The following is a 20153-nucleotide window of genomic DNA, read 5'->3' on the forward strand; positions in this document are numbered from 1 at the left end:
AAGAAGGAAGGAGGAGGAAAGTGAAGGAGGAGAAGGGAGGAGGAGGAGATCGGGACTGCCGAAACCGCGGGGTTGTTTATGTAAATACGCCTTTCAGCGACGGGGCGAGTCCCGTTTGTCTGATTTAACGGGAAATTGCTTTAAGGTGGGGGGTCCACGAAAAATGGGAGTGGGGGCCCGCCGTTTTGGCGCCAGCTGTGTCGAGCTGATGAGCCGGCTCGGCTGTTGTCGGTGGCGCTGGTCCACCTGAGCTGGACGTCTCGGAGAAATTTGTCGTTGAATTTTGGCCCAACGTGTAATGCAGTCCTTGAACTTTTAATTTATACAATATGATCCTTGAATTTTAACCTAATATTCAATGTGATCCCTAAACTTTTAATTTTTTCAATGTAGCTCTCGAATTTTTGGTAAATTATGCGAAAATATTCAATGTAGTCCTCGGGAATAAGCATAACAAACATTTTTTTTTCTTGGACTTTTTTGTAGGTTATATATTTACGTATGCGGCTTTTTTGATTGCCTCTACTTCAGGAAAATTTGGTTAATTCTTTCGTAAGACGATGAGGGATAAGCTTCATCGTCAAGAGGGAAACAGTCCGGATCATCAGGATTTTGGTAAACAATCGCCCGAGCCTGGTCACTGTGACCCCCTTCGTGATGAGGCCTCGTGCGGCGACATGGGGGTGAAAAAAGGGAAAGAGGGGGATGGGGTTTCTCTCGCTTTTGACATAAGCAGTGACAATTGCTTTATGAAGACTCGATTTCGCTACGGCTCCGGTGGGTTCCCTTAACCAACGAACAATTTCTTATGTACCAAAGTCTAAATATTTCTTTGTTCGTAAGAGTAAGCCCTAAACATTTTCACATAGCTCAATGACTAAACAAAACATGTACCACAAATTAAAAGTTCAAAAACCACATTACACATCGAGTTAAAGTTCAAGGACCATCACATTGCACACTAGACCAAAGTTCATGGACTGTTCTTGTTATTTCCCAAGGAAATTAATCACGGAGCGATTTTTATTTTCTCTTAATTCTCGATTTATTTTTTAGACTAAGTGCGAAAAAGTGTAATTATCATCCAAGGCGGAAATTAGCATTAAAGAAATATATATTCTAAAAATGGGCCGAAAGAATCTAGTCATGGACCTCACTATAATAGAGGGGCAATTGTGACTCGACTATTGGCGTAAGCAAAAGGCAAAATGATGTGATGCCGCGTTTCTTGGCTCTTTGCGATTGTCTAAGAAATATCTCGATAGATATTTATTAGAGAAAAATGAATCGTGCTCCCAACCATTTCCTCTATTTATACATATTGATATTTAATAAAAATATCTTCTCTTATCTCTTCGTTGTGTCACTATATGATAATTATTAATTATGCCTCATCTATATCTAAGTAATTTTTTTTAGCATAACAACATAATTGGAAAAAAAATTTCATGTGTCGGTTAACGAATAAAAAAAGGTCCATCGTGTTAATATGGATTTCGGAGATGATAAGATAATGTTCGGGACACACAAAATAATTGTTCTGTGCTATGTTGATTCGGTCAATGCATGCCTTTTACGGTTAATTACGACGACGTTGCAATTATGTCAAACCGTTTCGTACTCCATCGTAATCATATTTTCGCAGGACAAAATCGGCATGGGACAGACGTCTTGCGAGATTTACTCGCTCTTTGTCGTACCCCGGAAACAAATTCTTCTCCGAGGGGAACAAAGTCCTGCGGGATTAAAATTATATCCATGCTAGAAAATCGAACGCATATATTACCAACAAGTCATTGCTCCCTGGATGTTGACTACTCCACTTGAAAGATATCATGTGAAGAAAAGGAAAAAGATAACATCCAAAAAGCATCCAGCCATCTATTCCTTCTCCCTAAAAGAATGAGAAAAATAAAAAATAAAAATAGAAAAGGCAAGTACCACCAAAAAAAAAAATCTTAAATTATTTTCGTGGAGTCACGGTCTGATTTGGGTTTTTGGCCACGGGTTGGTCCCCTTCTGAGGCGAGTGCTCCAACGGGAGTGTAAGCAAATTCAAAGACTACCAATGAGAGGAAAGAGCATGGCAGAGGACAGAGAGAGAGAGAGAGGGCGAAGGAAGAGAGAGAAAAGGGGATTGATTAGAGAATGAGAGGATTACCGTGAGAAGAGGAAACAAAAAAAAACAAATAAAAGAACGAGGAACCGCCCCGAAACAAATCGGATTTCCAATTCAACCATTATACGGTTCAGATCGCGAGCACACATGTACCAAATATGTTTAGGTCGGTTTAGATATCACGGAAATCCGAATCATTGAGACCCCTAAATTTTTGGTATTAGCATTACCGTGTGTGTAAATTTAAGATTTTGGTGACACAAAAAAAAGGGGTTTTCGGTTATTAATATCACAGTAAGTATAGTTTAGAATTGTTGACGGCATTTGATACGGAAAAAAAGAAGAAGAAGCGACGCTCCTCTCATTTTGGGCACCGTAATGGGATCCAACATGTTGCCATGTCAGGGCCGGATTTTACTCCAAGGCGTCACCCAATTAGGCCCAACACATCGAACCGAAAATGAAACGACTAAAAATTTGTCGGATAAAACTAAGAAGGAGGAAGGAAAATGAAACAGCGGCGGGCCCCCCGAAATGAAATGAACACACGTGGGAGAGACAAGCTTCCAAGCACAGCATACCAATCGAGGAGGAGGAGGAGGAGAAAGCAGGTGCGACGATGAGCGGCGTGAAAGCGGTGGCGCTCATCGCCGGCGGCGCCGACGTCAGGGGCTCCGTGCAGTTCCTCCAGCAACCCAACGGTCTCTCTCTCTCTCTCTCTCTCTCTCTCTCTCCGTCCCTCCCTCTCTTCCCGCGCGGGTGATTGATGTTTGTCCGAATCGCAGGGGCGACGCACGTGAAAGGGAGGATCAGCGGGCTCTCGCCGGGCCTCCACGGCTTCCACATCCACGCCCTCGGCGACACCACCAACGGCTGCAACTCCACCGGTCGACACCCAATTCGTTTCATCAGTTTGTTCTACTGATTATTTCATGCCTTTGTTAAGCGCGGATTGTAAATTACGCTGTTCTTCATTAGGACCGCATTTCAATCCGCTGAAGAGAAACCACGGAGCTCCCGCTGATGGCGAGCGTCACGCCGGTGATTTGGGCAACATCGTCGCCGGCCCAGATGGTTCGGTCCATTCTCTGGTTTTCCTTTGGTGCTTTCTTGTGGTTTTTTCCCTAGAGACGAAGTTCGTGGCCGTTTAGTTGATTCGGTGGTGATCGTTCGATATTTCGATATGGTGCTGCAGGAGTTGCTGAGGTTTCTATCGTGGATGTGCAGGTAATGCCATTCGAATTTCACATCAACGATGATTTTCGTTTTAGGAAGGAGGGTTTCATCGTGTGTGGCCTTAAGGGGAAGATACGAGTTCGAGACTTGTTGGGAAGAATGCGAATTGCAATCTTTATGGGAACTTTCAGCTGGTTCATAGGGCATACGCTAGAAACACATTCATAAGCTATTCTATCAAGTGAACATGGGGCAGTTGAATGAACTCTTTCGGATACTACTTGAGTTGGTCACTCTTTTAGCTGGTTGTTTGTGCCAAGTGTTATTTACCAGTTCTTTGTTTCTTCAGATACCCCTAACTGGTCATCACTCGATATTGGGGAGGGCTGTTGTTGTCCACGCCGATCCTGATGATCTTGGCAAAGGTAAGACTCGATAGTTGCCCGAAGGATCCCCTCGTGGAATGTATGTTCTTTGGCGAGACCCAACTGCGAAATTTGCGCTCTTTGGAATTGATACTGCAGCTGTGAATTCATGGGAATGATCAGCTTCTGATGCAATAGCTTGTGGATACCTCAGAGTACTATTATTGCCTAGAGGGAGCATCAAAACCGTTAAAATCAGAAAGCAACTGGCTCTGACATGGGTGGGTGGTTGCTAGGAAGATGGGGTCTGTTTTCCAAAATTTGGGTCACGAGGTGATTATATACCCAGCAAATCGAAAACCTCTTTTGGGACCTGAGAATGCTTTCAATTCGGTACCATGTACCTCAACTAATAAATTTGTCGTCGAAATCCTAGCCCTTGATAATCATGCATTTTCGTTATTTTACGCCCTTGGCAGCTATGCATTCTCATTCTTTGTTCCCATCATTCTCATTCTTTGTTCCCATCCCATCTTATATGACTACTTGACTAGTTCTTGACATTTCTAGGTTGAAGTATGTTGCCGAAGGTCTGATCTTTGCCATATGTGTCGTAATCATCTCTTTTTACTGGTTTTACCTTCTTAAACAAGCTATTTAAACAGGTGGGCATGAACTTAGCAAGACAACTGGGAACGCAGGGGCTAGAGTCGGATGCGGTAATGTGTCTGCTTTCTTACATGCAAGTGAAATACATTCTTGTCTCGTAGAGTTGAAGGCTCTCTTTTCCTGTTAACTCTACTGTTCTTCACTTGTTGCTTTTGATATCTGGCAGGCATCATCGGACTTCAGTCATCCGTTTAGAATTTACTGCGTGAACTCGAGCATACATCGCACATATCTTCCAAAAGCATGTATATAAAATCATTAGCCACCTCAAGAACGTGTTGGGCTTAGGGGCTTAGCAAGTTGCTGGCAGGGAGGGTACTCCAAGCTCACAAAGGAGTTAAATCAGAGAAGCTAAAAGCTTCATCATTGTATCTGAGACATTAAGTAGGGATCATGTATCAATGACTTCGATTGCTTTCACTTGGTATTTACCAAAGGCTGTTCCCTCTCTATTTCATCAGCGTATTGAGTTGCAGAAACAGAACACTCGAAACCTCAAGAAGAAATCAAGTTCTGCAGTCGAGCAACAGTAGTAACCTATTTCTTGCAGCACTGGTAGTGACAGAGGATTATCTCAGGTTTCGACAAACCCCTTTTATACTTGAAGCATTGCAAAGACAGCATCACATTGAAGCCGCCATCCAGAGGGGCTCTTCTTTGAACTCCTATTTTTATTTTTGGTTTTTGGTCAGAGTGAACTCCTATTTCAACAAGAAGCATTTTTCTCTTTGGTCAGAGAGGTTAGACAAGGATTGAGCACCTTTAGAACAAGAAGCATTTGTTTCAAGCTGCCTTTGTACCTTAAGCAACAGGATGGTTAGGTGAAACTAGAGGTCCTGATTATACAGTATACACAGTGCTGCCGGGAGTGGATGGAGCGTCGTGTAGATACCAATGCCTGGCTTATCAAATTTGGGATCATAACAAACACCTCGTTCAGAAGACGTATCTCCACTCCTTATCTCCAGCATGAATGGCCGATGCTACAACTTCATGATTTACTTGCACGTTTAGAAAGCTACTGATAGTGATAGCCTAACACGAAATACACATTTGAAGAAGTACCACCACCTCTTGAAAATTGCCAATCATTTCTGAAAGTTTGGGGTTTTAGCTTATGGACTTTGGAAGTTTCGTGCTATGAGCTAACGATTCTGGAGTTCTAATCCATAATTGACCCTTCCAATGGCATTCAGAAGGGTGCTCATGTCATGTGGGCTGGTTCATGACCGACCGGAAGAAATCATCTAGCCAAAGCAAATTCACTGAGTAATTCCTTAGTTGCCACACGAGACTCAAGTATGGCTTGATCATATGATCAACCCTAACTAGATTGTGTGGGAATAAAGCACTTGATCCCCTGCTTCCCGCAATGTTCATTTCAATGTCTACGTGAGGTAACATACCGTTGATGAAAAGCTCTAGCAAATGATGGTCACACAGCAATCACCACAAACTATTATGCGCAACTTTAAGTTAAACCCTTCCATATCGCAGCTTACTATCGAAATGCAATATCAACCCTCATTGCACCAGTACGGCCAAAATTTATCAATGGCGAGGTATCTTACAAGATTCATTCAGGGAGAATGAACGTGAACATGAAATTGGCCACGCACTAAATTATTGTAACAGGTATAACATGAACATGGCTGAAGTTCCTCCTACAGATGGAGCAATATGGAGCAATTCTTTCATCACCCCATCAATATCAACTAGGCAAGCAAAGATGCTGTGTACTCGAACGAGAGGATAATCATTTACGATATTATCACTTGATTGAAGCTAGTCAAACGAGAGGACTCGGACCATATCCCAAGAGTAAAGCTTTTTTTTTTTGGCTAAAATCCCAAGAGTAAAGCTTGTAAACCAGAAAGAAGAGTTATCAATAACTCCAATTTGGAATGCAATTTGCATCTTCAAAATTTAAACAGAAAGTACTGCGATTAATGAAGGTGCATTCAACTGCTAGTGCCATACATCATGGTTAAATGACTACCAACCCTCATTGCAGACTACCTTAAGAAGACAGAACCCTAAGATCTTTTTAACCTCTCAACCAGGTGTTTCTATATGACGAGTTGTCACGTAGTGAAGCATCGTGAGGCTTGTACTCCATAATGTAGTTGTGAGGAAGCTTCAAGTGCCTCTTAATAGAATCTCTCAAAGCCATAACTGACTGTAATATCAAAAGATAGTCAGAAAATTGTAGCTCACCTTGTAGCGAGACAAAAGGGAACTGAACTTTACACACCTGATTATCAGAAGCATTGCGGTTCCACACACTCAATATGTCTTCATTAAAGCGAATGCTTAACACTGCACCACATATGTCATCACTATAGTCGAGTTGATCACCAACTAAGGCAAGTACCTGGATACATGTGCAAGAGAAAATAATTGACATACATTTATGCATGCAAACAGATAACGGCAATTCCCTCACAAAAGGACCAGCATACACAAAACTATATACATTCCTCAAAAAACTTAGAAAAAAAGACTACCTTCTCTGCTCTCTCGCTTTGTAGCAGTTGTACTCAATGAACAAGATAATATGCCCTTACTTACTGCCTACTAAACTTTTACATATAGTCATGCTATATAGACTAGAGTTCTATCATTGTTGCCTTGCAAATGGAAAATGAGGCAAAAGTTCTTTTAAATAACTCACATCTTGTTTCAAACAGTTTCTTTGTGTAACTTAAGGAAAAATTCAAGTCGCAATTTTGTTTCTTTGATCACAAACTACATTTTCCGGACTCACTACTCTGTTTCAAAACCAATTGATGATTCAGGTATTGTTCAGACAACCAAATGCAATGAAGGGATTACACCTTCACTTTGAAACCATTTATAAGTGGGTTTTTATCTAAAAGTAGGGTTCAGAAAGTAACTTTTCAAACTCACCATTTTATAGCTTTGCAATAAGGGTAGGTGTGCCAACAAGCACACCAATCATTTCTTTCTTTCTAGAACAGGAGAAAATTCTGCAAAATTTTCTCTTCAAGAATGACATTTGACCTACGTGCTATGGTGACACACACACTTTGACCATAGAGTATGTGCTATCTTGGTCTTTGGACACGCTCACACATCAATTCAATGTAACATAGGACGCTGCAAGTACATCATCAGCTCACAAAAACCTTTTGCAAAAGCTCAAGCTTGGGGGAAACAAAAGAAAAATAACATTGCTCAATAGATGATATATAATCCAGCAACTGGTGGAAAGTGTGGGCAAAGAATAAGTTTCCTAAATATGTTATTTCTTACCAAATCCTCCCAGAAGCGGCCAGACACCACCTTTTTAAACCGTATTATCCACTTTCCACCATTGCAATTGGCTGAGTCCTGAAAGTTTGATCTTTTCAAGGGTTATGCATCATGCAGCCACACATGACTGACAAAAAGTGGCTAAAAGCATAGGAGAAATAACTAAATGAAGAATCAACATCGTAATCATCAAGGACTGCAGAACAAAAGCGTCACCTCCCATAGAGGACGGATTCCATCTTTAAAAAGATGCAGATCTGTTGGGCTTGGCAGAGCAGAAGGGCGAGCCAAGTGGCAATAGCAGACCCAAAAACCTTCGACCTATACACAGATAATGTTCAAGAACATTTGTTTAGTCTGCCATGACTTCATCTTGAAAAACAACTGTCTACATGAATTACCCTGTGATGGTCAAGATGATCTTACCGTACTAAATTCAACAATTTTCTTTATATTGTCCTCATATGATGTTTGCGTCCTAACTCCAGGAGTTCGACGAGTGTACCAGAAAACAAACTTGTACTGCAACAACAAGAAGCAACACCAAATGATAAGCTATGGTCCTAAATAAGAAGCACAACATCCATGTCAATATAACTTACTTGAATCGCATCCAAATTAACTATCCTAATTATCGGTGTCATGCTAAGATTACCAATTACCAGACAACGGTCTTACATTTGGTGGAAGGTGAAATGGAAATGTGAAAACTATAAGGAGCACAACATCTTCCCCTGCTTTCTGATGTACCAATTCTAGTGAGGATCCTCTATAAAGGAAGCAATACCTAATCCCCCAGAACATATATTCCCCAGAATGCCTATGTATCCACACACGAACAAACCAAACTCAATGTACCGGTAATTCAAAACAACTAAACCAGAAAAGAAAACAATGGGAACACCCATTTTTGCTGCTCATTATCCACCTCTTCCAAACTCAAAAGGAAGCAATTTCATGACCCAAACCTATCTCAAAATAAATTTCGACCAGCTGACAGAGAAAACTTAAATTTCTTCTTGCATATATATAAAAGGGGCATCATATCCAGCAGTCAATTCCCAAGTATGGGCAAACGATTTAGACACCAGGGGGGAAAGACGAGAAAATGAAAACTCTAAAATGGGTGAATGACAAAACAAATAACCTCAAAGAGGTCAAGCCACAACGTCCTCAAACGCACATGATTAACCAAGCCGACACCGCCATGCTCGAGGCAAATGCCAATCGGGGACGCCATGCCAATCGTGCTGTGCCGATGACATTCGAGGTTGAAACTAATCGCGGATCAGAACACACACAGACCCACTCGCCCAAAAAGGCTCCAATTTCACCAATAACCCATTCCACTACAGTCATTTCAGATTAAAAACGCGAACTTCGATCAAATTGAACAACGCCCAACATCACCAACACATCGCAAAGCGCAGGACGCGAGAGAGAGAGACAGAGACAGAGACCGAGAAATAGACCTTGAGAGGATGGAGGCCGGCTTTGAGCTCGCGAGCTTGGCGATCGCGTTGCTCCTGGGTGTAGCCATGGCCATCGGCGGATTCGATGAGCGACTGCGAGCCGCTGCTGTTGCTGTCCTCGTTGTGGTGCTCGGGCTCCTTCTCTGCTTCCACTTCCATCTCTCCTCGCTTCGCAGCTTATCGCTTTCCAAGAGAAAAGCCACAAAAACGAAAAGCAGCCCTAACTTTGAACACGCCTCTTTTGACTCTCTCTGCCTGTAGACTCGAACGCGCCTAATCTCCAGAAGTCCAGATGGCGCTGGTGCGCCGTGCGCGTGCGACGCCGCCGACCTAATTAACAGATGAAAATCTGTCATATTGGATTTTTCTCTTCTTCTTTTTTTTTGGGTGAGGCGATATTTTTTTAATATATATATATGTGTGTGAATTTTTATCGTTATTAATTTAAAGAGTTAATTTTTTTGGGTCGAGTTTAGTGAGTTAATTTACTTGCTGAGAAAATAGATTAGAGGTCCGAAATGGCTCAGAAGCGCCATAAGCACTCGTGTGGTGTCAATTGTATCTTGCTTAGAATGACGCAGTTAGAATGATTATGAACCAATGACATTGTTATCGTAATTTATGTCGTTGCGAATCGAGACATCATAAAACGATTTATAAAGTAGCGTACTCATTCAATAGGTCGCCTAGGTTTTTATTTTGGATAAAAATCATCGGGATAAATTCGAATTATTGCACACTTAAAAGTCATTATCTTGTTCCATTTTTTTTTTATCTTGTTCCATTTGAAGAGTGGTAAGAATGAAAACTTGGCCAATCATGTACGATTAAGATCATAAATTCATACCGAATGCTATCAAATTTTAGTGCATGCAAAAAAGATTACCTTTTTTTCGCTTCACTCATTTAATCTGAAATTTGTGGGCATCGATCCCTCATTTTTCTCCCTATCTTGAGTCTCGATTATCGATTATGAGCACTCTTTTCATCCATTGTTTCATGAATAATTATGTTTGTCCGGCAACATTTGAAGCAAAAAAACCTAAAAAGGTAGTTAGTCATACAAAACAGCAACGATACCAGATGGTTTATTAAGTATAACCCTCGCCAGAGATGCACTTTGACACTTTCTTAACCAAAAAAAGCACCTGGTAGTTTCACAATACACAAATATTGCTCAGTAAGTTCACGTATTATTTTCTCATGATTTCTTGAAATTTGAGTTTCATATAAATATACGGCGGTAAACTAAAAGTTGTTTTTCGACAAGAAAAAAACTAAAAGTCAATTTTTGTCTTTTAAAAAAGCATAGAGAAATTAATCGAAAGAGTTTTTTTTTTTGGATATGTTTACTAGAAGTCTTAAAACTTATCACAAAAGTGCAATAGAATACTAAAACTTGTCAAATTAGTTCAATCGAGCCTTAAAGTTAACACCGTCTTATTTACTAATAGAAAATGCTGATGTGTCTTATTTTATTACTTCTTTTGAGACACGCAACGATAATGTGGCATCCAACAAGCGCCATAATAGAAAAAGATAACAAAAAATATAAATTATATTAGAAAAAAAAACTAAAATTAAAAAAAAAAAAAAAACAGAGAGCCACGGCCAGCAACTATGGCAAGCCCTTGTCGGTGGCCGCCACCACAGCCGTAGGGAGGGCCAACAGAGGTCGCCTAGGCCTTCCCGAAACCCGACGACCCTCGTCGGCCTCGGGCAAGGCCCCAATTTGGTGGAGGGCACAACTCTCACCCTACATCTAAGTGATGCTCAGGCCAGCAACACATAAATCCTCACTCTTGTCTTTCTGCCTAGTATGATTCTTTAAAGAAATGTATGTGTACTGATGAGTTCTGGTAGTATGCTCTGTACTTTCCATAATATGGAACTTGTGCATCATAATTCTACTACCATAAAGCAGTTTTAAGGTGCCAATCAAAATTCAAATGGGAGCTTGCTGGCTAAAAGGCAGTCCTTTTTTATAGAGACCTGAATAGCTATTTGTACGTGGGATAGCATACCTGCAACAAGTATTGTCTTTGTTTTCCCTTATTTACGGGTATCAGAGCGAGCGCTCTGTTTCAGCATACTCATTTGTTTTTAGATGAATTACTAGGTAGAAAAGGTAGACTCATTCCATCATGAGTGATTTTACCGATTCCAATCCATCAGTTACTGTTAATGCCCCTTTAAATCTCCATACTTCAAATGTTTATAAAATTGACTATTTTTACGAGGTTTCATACCTTAATGAAGATAGCAAAATTTCGAAAACTCATCTTCCCCTTATTAATCCATATTCTGCTTTCACCAAACCCCCCCTTTCTCTCTTTTTCAATCCATCAAACAACTCATCAAACATACACCCCGATAAGTTAAGGAATATGTCAAGTCATCTCAATTCGACCAGCATCTTATTCCTGCTACTAAGCAAGAACATTTTGTTACCCTCCATTACCTTATGATTTTCCTTGTTAATTGGTACAACAAGGGTATACGCATCTTTATTTCGGCGATATCCGTTTTGTTCTATCCTTCCATGATAGAAAAGGGTTATGTCATGAGCCTGCAGTTCTAGCCCCGTACGGCGCCTGGTGCGTTGTTCACACCAGGCCAGCCTTCTTTCATTAGCTTTTCCAAAGAACAATATGGCGAATAGCTTCCTTATATCGGATCGTACCACGCTCAGAATAATTCAGGTGTCTAGTCCATCAAGCAAAACACATAGATCTTATTTATGTATGATGCCATGGCCTCATCAGGAGAGTGGCATCAGCTCTCGACCAGTTTGTGCACGAGAGGCTAACCCTGCTTTCAGAGTTATTAAGGTATATTCGTTTCATCTTAGAACTCCTAGCCCTAACCGTCTTGACACCACTTCCACGACCTAGTTGCATTTCATCCTTTCTACGTTCTCACTCTTCACTCGATAGCTCCAGGCACCACTCACGAGGGTATAGGAGTACGAGAGAATCACAGTCTGTAACAGTTACCTATTGTTGCTTGCATGGCCCTTCTAGATATTCGTTCTTTGGATTACCAACATGCTTGTATTAGTACAATCCAAACCGCTCTTAATATCGAAACAATGTTTGTTACGTTGTTTCCAAATTTCAACATGGCTCTTACGGACCCAAGATTCCTCTCATTCCTTAAAGTTCAGCTACAACTGACATGAGCTCCTTGAGGGTTGCGCCCTCCCCACGATTGGGCCCTGCAGGCCCTCCTCAAGCTTTGGGAAGGTTCAGGCGACCTTCGCTGGACTTTTTCTGTAGCTGTGGCAGCGTCCTACTAGCTGTGGCTCTTTTTTTTTTTTTGCTTTTTTCTTTTTAACTTTTAGCTTTTTATAATTTAATTTATATTTTTTTATCATTTTTTGGCGTGACGCTTGTTGGACGTCACATCATCGCCACGTGTCTCAATAAAAATAATAAAATAAGACACGTCAGCATTTTCCGTTAGTAAATTATATGGTATTAACTTTATGACTTAATTGAACCAATTTGATAAGTTTTATGACTCGATTGCACTTTTTACAAATTTTAAGATTCAATTGCATTTTCATGATAAATTTTACAACTTCTAGCGTACATATCCCGTTTTTTCTTTTTCTTTTTCCAAGCGCGTCCTCTTTGCCACGTCACCGACGCGCCTCGCGAGGCGGCTTGGTGCTCGAAAAATAGATTATCTTTAAATTCATTTCGCCAGTCGCGCAATAATGGAAAAAAAAACAAAAATAAATATAAATTGAAACGAACCTCCCCCCTTTTTCTCAGAAAGAAAATCATTTGATAATTATCCAACAGCCAGAGAGAGAGAGAGAGAGAGAGAGAGAGATAGAGGAAGAGGAAGAAGAAGAACCAGAAGAAAGAGGAAGAGGAAGAAGGGGAGGAGGAAGAGGAAGCAAATGGATTCGAGCAGATTACGTTCCATTTCTGGCAGAAGAAGATAGACCAGAGGCCAGAGCCCCACCCCATCTTGTCGGCTTCCGACAACACCCCCCCCCCCCCCCCTCTTCCTCTTCTTGAATTTTCCTTTTTTTTATTTTTTCTTTTTTTTTTTTATCTTCTTCTTCTTGTCCCCGGTCGGTTCCTGCTGGGTTCGGCCTCCCCCTGCTCCTCCAGCCTCTTCTGCGCCTTCCCGTGTCGTCGTCGTGATCGTGTCCTCCCACCGCCGTGTCGTGTCGTGTCGTGACGTGAACCCTTCTCCCTCCCCTCCAAATGGCTCCTCCGTCCGTGGCGGCTTCGCTCCTCCTCGTCTGCATCGGCGCGCTGTCTCCCCTCCTGGCGCGGCTCGCGTCGTCGGAACCGGCCCCCGTTTGCCCCCGGGAGTCTCCTCCTTTCTTGATTGGCTTGCAATCGCGGTGCTCCGGCTCGATCTCGCCTTCTCCGCCTCTCCAGGTGCGTCGTTTGGCTCGATTTGATGCCTCGGGTTTGCTCTCCCTTTCGCGCTTCCCCCCCGTCCGATGAAGTGTTGGTCGGCGTTGTGATTGTTGTGAGGATTGGTTTGGATGGGGTGTTTGATTTTGGCTTGGTGATTTGTTGTTCTGGGGAGGCTTTAGATTTTTACTGATTTCTTTTGGATTGTGGATGAATGCGTTGACTTTTCCTTTTGGTGTTCGGTGGTGAGAATGGTATATAATTCTAGGATCAACATAATTGTAATTGAGATATGATAGAAATCTTTGGTAGAATCTGTCATTTGGATGTGGCTCGAGGGCCTTGACTTGAGCTTCAGTGTTTCTTTTTTCCCCCAACCTAAGTCTGCCGGATTTAGTTCTACTTGACGAAAGGGCTATCGAAAATAAGGATCTTGATATTGTTTCTTTGCTTTAAAAGGTCAGTTCTTCGCACTCGTGTAATGACTTGGTAGAAGGCATCTATTGGGACACTTTAAATGGTTTAGCAGTTAAATGTTATTATTGCGCACTTCACTTCTTCGGAGACTGGAGAGTGATAATTAGATGTGTGGGAAGGACTTTTGCCACATATATACATTTGGGGCTCTTGCTTGTTTACATAGGCTCTCCACTGTCTTATTGGTAAGTAATTTTAGGGTAGAAATCATATTCTAGCAATCATACATAGGCATATCAAATGCCCAAGATAGAAGCTGCTATGTCATTGTTATCTTTAATGTTCATGTACCTTTAGTTTCTTCTAATCTGATGCTGTACTGTTTCAACTTTGCCGTTGTTTTATAATGTTAGTAAATAGCCATAATTTTCTTAGCTCCGCCACAACCCAAACCACCCCCCCCCCCCCCCCCCAAAAAAAAACAAAATAAAAACGAAAAAAGAGGATGGAAGAATCATTCTGAATTCCCTACATAGATTTCATGCTACATTTAGTTGCTCCTGTACTTGAAGACATCTGATGTATCACTGGTGAATGTTGTCTTCATCTAAACTGTATGACTATATGAGATCTGTGACTTTTTCACGGAATCCCGGAGAAACTATGAGATTTCTTTGATTTTCTTTCTTTGCGAAGGAGAAACCGAGAAAAGAATATTTTAACACAGGGCGGGCAATGGATGGAGAGTAAACAGGAGAGAACAGCTGACTCAGGCAGTGTGCCTCAAAGATCTGATTAAGTTCGTCGTAAATTAAATGGTGAACGGTGGGTTAGAAAGGACCATGTTGGGAATAGTCCGATTCTGTGAAATATCAAATATGTAAGGCCATCTTTTGGAGAGACCCTCGGTAATTATGTCGGGGAATGCTTGTCATTGTCTTGCAGAAGCGAATTTTTATCCTAATAGTTTGTCACGAACTCACGATGCTGTCTAGCAGCTGATCAATGGCATTTCTAGGACTTCACTTGGATGATTAGAAATTATTTTGAAATTCACTTTACTCAATCAACTTCCTCAGAGATGTTTCATATGTTGAATGGACATGGTAGTATGAGTTAGTCGATACACCCATAGGATCGACTCAGAGGTTAAGGCCAAATTATATGTGCGGATTAGGTGCCCCTTACAAGTTTGATTCCCACACCACCAAGTACAAACAATTCCAGGTGTTTACCTACCTAAGGTGGGATGCCTCAATCCTAATTATTAAAAATATAAGTCAGTGTATACCTAGGAGAAGTGTGAAGAAGCTAACATAGATTTTGACAGATCAGAATATCTGCTTGAGAATCCTTGTTGTTTCAGTGAAATTGGATAGCTTCAGTTCATCAAAGCTTGTCTTCCTATAATGGAATGCATGGGATCTAGACAAGATTAGTGTTTTAGCTTTAGAATGCTTGTGATAGATTTATCTGTCACTGACAATTTATTTAAGGACTTGTGCCCATGTGTTTATTCTGCGGATTTTTCTGTCATACATGAATTTCTGCAATGTAATTCTTGCCATTAGTTGTCTTCTGGTTCCCCCATCAAATAGTTCGTGTGTTTTGAGTGGAGGAGAAAGCACGAGCATGCGAAATTTTTTAGATGTGTTTCAGATGGAATCTTGTTTACAATGATTAGTTGGACAATAAGCTAAAATAGAAATCGAATCTTTCTTCTGGTACACAATTGGTATGACCTTATGCGCCTTGCTCGATAATCTGGTTTGATTTGTCGTCCAAACAATCCCGTACCTAGACGAATCTAAAATAGTAGTTCTCCTTTTTTATGCCTAAATATTGCTTTCATAAGTGGTCATAGTTTATTGTTGGTTGTCGTTGTTTGGGAACAATCATTAAGCAAGATGCTTGGGATTCTTTTAACATTCCTTGTTAGACCCTTGATGTTCGAAAGGTGTTGGATGTCTTTTTTGTTTATTTAATAGAAGGAAACTCATATGCATTAGCAAATGATTTTCAATCATGTTTGATTATATCGACTGTTATGCTAGCTGAAATATGAGTATTTTATAATGCGTCTGACATAAAGTGAGTATATTTTACGGTGTGAATATTCTTATTGACTGTTTAAGCACCAGAAGTATGGCATCGTATTTATTCATTTGCGTTTGTCCATTTACTCATTAACTGCTATATTTGTGGGTTGGGCTTTGCTAGCACAACAATCTTTGAGCCACTGTGACAGAAACAGCATGTTGTGATCCACAAATTCTTGAAGGAGTAGATCCCACAACAAATTTTTTTTTTGACCCAGAACAGGCTGTTAATCTTACGGTAGATTAAGGACGGTCACTTAATCATTTCTTGTGGGTTAGTATTTGTGGAGGACTTAACATACTCAGAAGGCTTTAGATGAATCCCTTTCTCTTTCTCACGATTTAACCCACAGTAGATTGTAGCATCTGGAAACGATGCTTCTTATTCTCGAGTGAAGATAAAGGTTGTTTGTTCACCCTCTTTTGCATACGTAACCTTTAGACTGGTCTTGGTCTCATGTCTTCTTACTTTTCTAATCTTATCTTATCCACAGCATTAAATACTGAAGAACCCCTATTTCGTCTTCCTCAAGTTTCTCTTGCATGAATTGCCTTTCTTTGATTGTGGCAGGATGCTGCTTGCCCCAATTATTTCATTCCGACGCTTCACAATAATACTGTGTCCTGAGTCTGGAGTTCTACTAATACGACCTCTTATTTTACTGTGTTCAGGTGGATGGGAACTTCCTCGATAGTTTTTTGATGTCCAAACAGCATAGTGGATATACTACTGTACTTTTCTATGCTTCATCATGCCCGTTTTCGCAGTCTATATGGCCTATGTACGAAGCCCTTAGCTCCATGTTCCCTCAAATAGATCATTTGGCAGTCGAGCAATCTTCAGCTATGCCAAGGTTTGTGCTGATACTGTTTTTACTAGTTATACTGTGGAAAATGGTGTTTTATCTTGTGTGGCCAGGCTCTCTTGAACATGATTGATATAGGTATTATATAGTTGAAGCCACATGATGGGAACACCAACCCCACCCTCTTTTTTTGGTTGTTATTTACAGTACAGTTCTTACAGATGAGGCTTACAGCTTTGTTCTACCTTTTCTTTGTGGTGGAAGCTCGTATTATGTGCATTAGGCAAACTTAAGAGAGTGTAGCTACTCCTGGGGGGATTTGTCAAAAACTACTCGAGTATTCAAGAATACACAACCCCACAGACTGGACTGTTTTCAAAACCGATTAGACATTAAATAAAGTAATGTCTAGAAGTTAGGACATAGTCATTCTGAGGACACGAAAGGTGGGTAGATAAAGGGATATTTGAAAGGAAGACAGTAATGATTTCATGAAAATCACAGTAGTAAACCTATTTTAATTGAAATGCATCCTCGATTAACTGTGTCTTGTAACGGTTTTTAGTATACTATTGCTGTGTCAAATACTTTGTCATTATTCGTGAAAGCTGATTCCTCTATTAAACTGTTAAATGGTAGCCGCAGTCTTGTATTATCAACAGGATACATGGTCAACAATAAGAAAGGTCCATGGTTCTTTCTTATCAGTCCTTCTGGGTTTTCTGCATTAGGGATTTTGTTTTGCTTTTTTATTCGAGTTATTCTTGTGCTTATCTCGGAGCTGGTTTTGCAGTGTATTTTCAATATATGGGATCCATAGTTTGCCATCTATATTATTGGTGAATCAAACTTCGAGGTTGCGATACCATGGTCCAAAAACTCTCGACTCTATTGTGGAATTTTACGAGACAAACACAGGTAAATGATTAGATTGAAGTGCCCCTTATCAATAGAGCGCTGTTAACCCAATAGCTTTTATTTGATGCAGCCAATTTTGGCACAAAATGAACTCAGTTTGTGACATTTTGGATGCTCATTTTTCTTCTGTATGCAACACAGGCCTTCAACCTGTACAATCCGTCATGGTAGAGCAGCCAGCTGGTCTTCAGACTGGCAAAAGTTCCAGAGCACATTTCAAGGATGTGCTGTCGATGAAGAACATAAACAGGGAACCGTATCTGGCTCTCTCGCTGCTGTTTTCTTGTTTGAGATTACTCATGGCCATATTCCCTAGAGTTGTGTCACGTTTGAAAGCTTTCTGTGTCTCGTATGTTCCTCATCTGAACTTGGAAATATTTGGCGAGGCAACTCAGTTATTGGGGCGTGCGGTTCATGCTATTGACGTGAGGAGGATTTGGACAAAGGTGAGACTTGGCAAAGCCAGGAGCTTTCACGAAAGGGCAAGGAGCGCCCGGGTTTGGGCTTCTTCTCTGGCTTCTGTCTCGTTGGGCGAATCCTCATCGGCTAAATCATCATCTCCTTAAAACGGCTGAATTCGTGCCTCCATATGCCAGAGGGTGGTCGAGAAATCTAACTAGAATGCTACAAACTACTTATTAGATGCTCTGCGACAGGTTGTTTCACTCTCACACTTTTGATGTAATATCTGTAAGTGGAGTGGAGATTTTAATGTTAGAATACTCCAAATAGCCGAAAGCTGTTTTCCTTGTTTTGCCCCTTCTTTGTTTTTTCTTGGGAGGAACCAGCGGAGCATTGTATATCTGAGAACAGCTTTGTCTTTTGTGTATATGATTTTCCCTTTCGAATCATATCTGTATGATGCACTTGAACTGCTTCAGATCTCTCCCCCTCTCTCTCTTTCGGCACCTTAACTCCTTGAGTCTGGATCCAAGTTTTCCCTTTCGGTTCGAAGCAACTCAATTGGGTCAGCTGACCAGGCTGAATTTAAGCTTGAACTCTGATGCTCCACGGCTTGCTTGCTCGTTGAAGGGCCCTGCTTTCCTTGACCTTTCGGTCGTAGCAGGAAGTGCCCTTTCTTTCAGCTATTCTTGATGGTTCTAGCTTGCGTGCATCTCTGGGAATCTTCATATTTGACTTTTGGACGTTTGATGGCAGACCAAACAAACCACCTCTAGTCTCGAAACCTATTTCTTTACAACTGACAATGAAGTCTCATGTTCAACAATCTTCCCATCACGTATTATATCATATTCACCTAACATGAGTCCCTAGGTTTTTCTTTTCTCCGCGGGCGCGACGGTCGAAAACCCACGAAAAGAGAAAGCGAACAGACGACATTAAACCTACATCTGCACTTCTAGAAAACACAACTCAGCATCGCTTTTGCCATGTTAGATGAAACTCTCTCCTAGTTTCATATTTCGGGGGACGTGGCCGGTTCATTTTCAGTCACGAGCGACGGTGGGGTTAAACTTGTGAGAATGCAAAAGCCAAGCACTTGGGTAGTGCACGTAATAGGAACACGAGCGACCAAAACGAGCACGCAACCGTTGGCTGTACAAGGAGCCAAGACACATGTTGATGTTGCTTGAAATGGCAGCAAGCGACACTTTAGGACGCAACTGTTGACTATTAAGAAACTAGATTCTATAAAAAGATCCTTTTCCTTTGGCGAAAATACTAGTCAGGGATTGGATCCATTGAATTGACTTGGATCTCGAGGTTAAAAATGGGAATCATCTTCGTATAATCATGACCCTTAATTTATATTGATCTGTATTATTCAACTGCATGCGTAGAATCATATTGGGAATTGGATGTGACACCGATCTTCTACCAATTATATCTCACGAACCCAAATCCGATTTCTCTTGATGTTAATGAGAGAGAAAAGAAAAAAAGGGAAATAAATTGTGTCACAAAAGGGTCCATATGCTTGCCGAATTGAAGATTCAAAAAAGATTGCGAGACACGTCCAAGCGAAGTTTAGAACATTCTTCACAATCATATTTTTAGTATTAAACCAAATCTTGCTAAAAAAAAAGCTCAAAAAAGATACCGAGGCATGGACAGTTGTGAGGACTTTCACTTTTATCTTTTTCTTTTTCACTCCTTTTTCACTCCAAAGGCCATCCTAGTCCCTATCATTCCCACGCACCCTCAGCCAAGCAACCGACAAACAGACACTCTCTCTCTATCTCTAGAATCTGCTCATAAGCCCTAAAGCAATTGGATCAGTGTGTTTGAAGCTATGCACTTCGACCAGATTGGGGGATGTTCTAATTGCAGGACTGACTTGCTTAAGGACATGCACACCTCAGAAATCTAATGGACCAAGGCAATTTGGTTGAAAATATCCCACAAAAAGAATATGGTTAATATTTTGGGGGGGGACGAGGAGTTGAAAATGGAAAGGTGCACATCCAAGAACTTTTCAAAGACGAAATTTTCC

General features: G+C 41.0%; 3 protein-coding genes across 3 annotated transcripts; 2 read left to right on the forward strand and 1 right to left on the reverse strand.

Annotated features, from left to right (window-relative positions):
* Positions 1 to 2680: 2680 nt before the first annotated feature.
* On the forward strand, positions 2681 to 5115 carry LOC115674562 (superoxide dismutase [Cu-Zn] 2). Its single transcript, XM_056321446.1, has 7 exons — positions 2681 to 2819; positions 2904 to 3005; positions 3097 to 3192; positions 3314 to 3345; positions 3644 to 3719; positions 4325 to 4378; positions 4495 to 5115. The coding sequence occupies exons 1-7, from the start codon at positions 2738 to 2740 to the stop codon at positions 4521 to 4523; spliced, it is 471 nt and encodes a 156-aa protein (XP_056177421.1). The 5' UTR covers positions 2681 to 2737; the 3' UTR covers positions 4524 to 5115.
* Positions 5116 to 6210: 1095 nt separating this feature from the next.
* LOC115674559 (eukaryotic translation initiation factor NCBP) lies at positions 6211 to 9314 on the reverse strand. Its single transcript, XM_030596970.2, has 6 exons — positions 9077 to 9314; positions 8031 to 8126; positions 7821 to 7925; positions 7605 to 7682; positions 6583 to 6702; positions 6211 to 6507 (listed from the first exon to the last, which is right to left on the reverse strand). The coding sequence occupies exons 1-6, from the start codon at positions 9233 to 9235 to the stop codon at positions 6376 to 6378; spliced, it is 690 nt and encodes a 229-aa protein (XP_030452830.1). The 5' UTR covers positions 9236 to 9314; the 3' UTR covers positions 6211 to 6375.
* A 3623-nt stretch (positions 9315 to 12937) lies between these two features.
* Positions 12938 to 18549, forward strand: LOC115674628 (5'-adenylylsulfate reductase-like 5). The gene is made up of 4 exons (XM_030597082.2): positions 12938 to 13479; positions 16647 to 16828; positions 17574 to 17698; positions 17840 to 18549. Exons 1-4 carry the CDS (start codon positions 13300 to 13302, stop codon positions 18262 to 18264), a joined length of 912 nt encoding a protein of 303 aa, XP_030452942.2. The 5' UTR covers positions 12938 to 13299; the 3' UTR covers positions 18265 to 18549.
* The last annotated feature ends 1604 nt before the right edge of the window (positions 18550 to 20153 follow it).

This window comes from Syzygium oleosum, unplaced genomic scaffold (assembly GCF_021117445.2).
Source record: "Syzygium oleosum isolate NSW1041296 unplaced genomic scaffold, Sole_v2.1 Sole_v2.23, whole genome shotgun sequence".
Lineage (NCBI taxonomy): Eukaryota > Viridiplantae > Streptophyta > Magnoliopsida > Myrtales > Myrtaceae > Syzygium > Syzygium oleosum.

Excerpts from the sequence above, each read along its gene's own strand:
- LOC115674628 (XM_030597082.2), top strand. The coding sequence starts at position 13,300 with ATGGCTCCTCCGTCCGTGGCGGCTTCGCTCCTCCTCGTCTGCATCGGC. Across the intron at positions 16,829-17,573 it reads CAATCTTCAGCTATGCCAAG|TGTATTTTCAATATATGGGA; the intron begins GTTTGTGCTGAT and ends CTGGTTTTGCAG. Across the intron at positions 17,699-17,839 it reads ATTTTACGAGACAAACACAG|GCCTTCAACCTGTACAATCC; the intron begins GTAAATGATTAG and ends TATGCAACACAG.
- LOC115674562 (XM_056321446.1), top strand. The coding sequence starts at position 2,738 with ATGAGCGGCGTGAAAGCGGTGGCGCTCATCGCCGGCGGCGCCGACGTC. Across the intron at positions 3,006-3,096 it reads CAACGGCTGCAACTCCACCG|GACCGCATTTCAATCCGCTG; the intron begins GTCGACACCCAA and ends GTTCTTCATTAG. Across the intron at positions 3,720-4,324 it reads TCCTGATGATCTTGGCAAAG|GTGGGCATGAACTTAGCAAG; the intron begins GTAAGACTCGAT and ends CTATTTAAACAG.
- LOC115674559 (XM_030596970.2), bottom strand. The coding sequence starts at position 9,235 with ATGGAAGTGGAAGCAGAGAAGGAGCCCGAGCACCACAACGAGGACAGC. Across the intron at positions 7,683-7,820 it reads GAATCCGTCCTCTATGGGAG|GACTCAGCCAATTGCAATGG; the intron begins GTGACGCTTTTG and ends TCAAACTTTCAG. Across the intron at positions 6,703-7,604 it reads GCCGCTTCTGGGAGGATTTG|GTACTTGCCTTAGTTGGTGA; the intron begins GTAAGAAATAAC and ends ACATGTATCCAG.